The sequence below is a fragment of the Gavialis gangeticus genome, unplaced genomic scaffold, assembly GCF_001723915.1.
Source record: "Gavialis gangeticus isolate Ggan-Ray unplaced genomic scaffold, GavGan_comp1, whole genome shotgun sequence".
NCBI lineage: Eukaryota > Metazoa > Chordata > Crocodylia > Gavialidae > Gavialis > Gavialis gangeticus.
This window is the reverse complement of record NW_017729031.1, coordinates 42,869,821-42,870,047: the sequence shown is the minus strand read 5'-3', so window position 1 is coordinate 42,870,047 and position 227 is coordinate 42,869,821. Positions and strand designations below refer to the sequence as shown.

Below are 227 nucleotides of genomic sequence, written 5' to 3'. Positions count from 1 at the left end.
CAGGTAGGGCCCTCGGGCCGGGGGGCCGGCGTCCGTCTCCCTCTCCACCACCGTCTGCTGGCTGCCCGAGCCGCTGGAGCGCTCGTCCGCCGGCGACGGCCCCGGGGCGGACGTGGGCGTCGAGCTCACCGAGGCGTCCACCAGCGTGTCCGACTCCCCTGCACCGGGACGGAGACGCTGTAGCAGCACCGGGCCGGGAGGGCGCCGGCGGCTCCCGCCAGCCCAGC

The 227-nt window shown here is 78.4% G+C and overlaps 1 protein-coding gene across 1 annotated transcript in view; it reads right to left on the bottom strand.

Moving 5' to 3' along the window:
- The window catches only part of SPEG (SPEG complex locus), a 48,103-nt gene that overhangs the window by 45,448 nt on the left and 2,428 nt on the right, over positions 1-227 (bottom strand). The window contains exon 3 of the mRNA XM_019522832.1: positions 27-158. Coding sequence (XP_019378377.1) covers positions 27-158 — 132 coding nt within the window. The remainder of the gene's footprint in view (positions 1-26; positions 159-227) is intronic.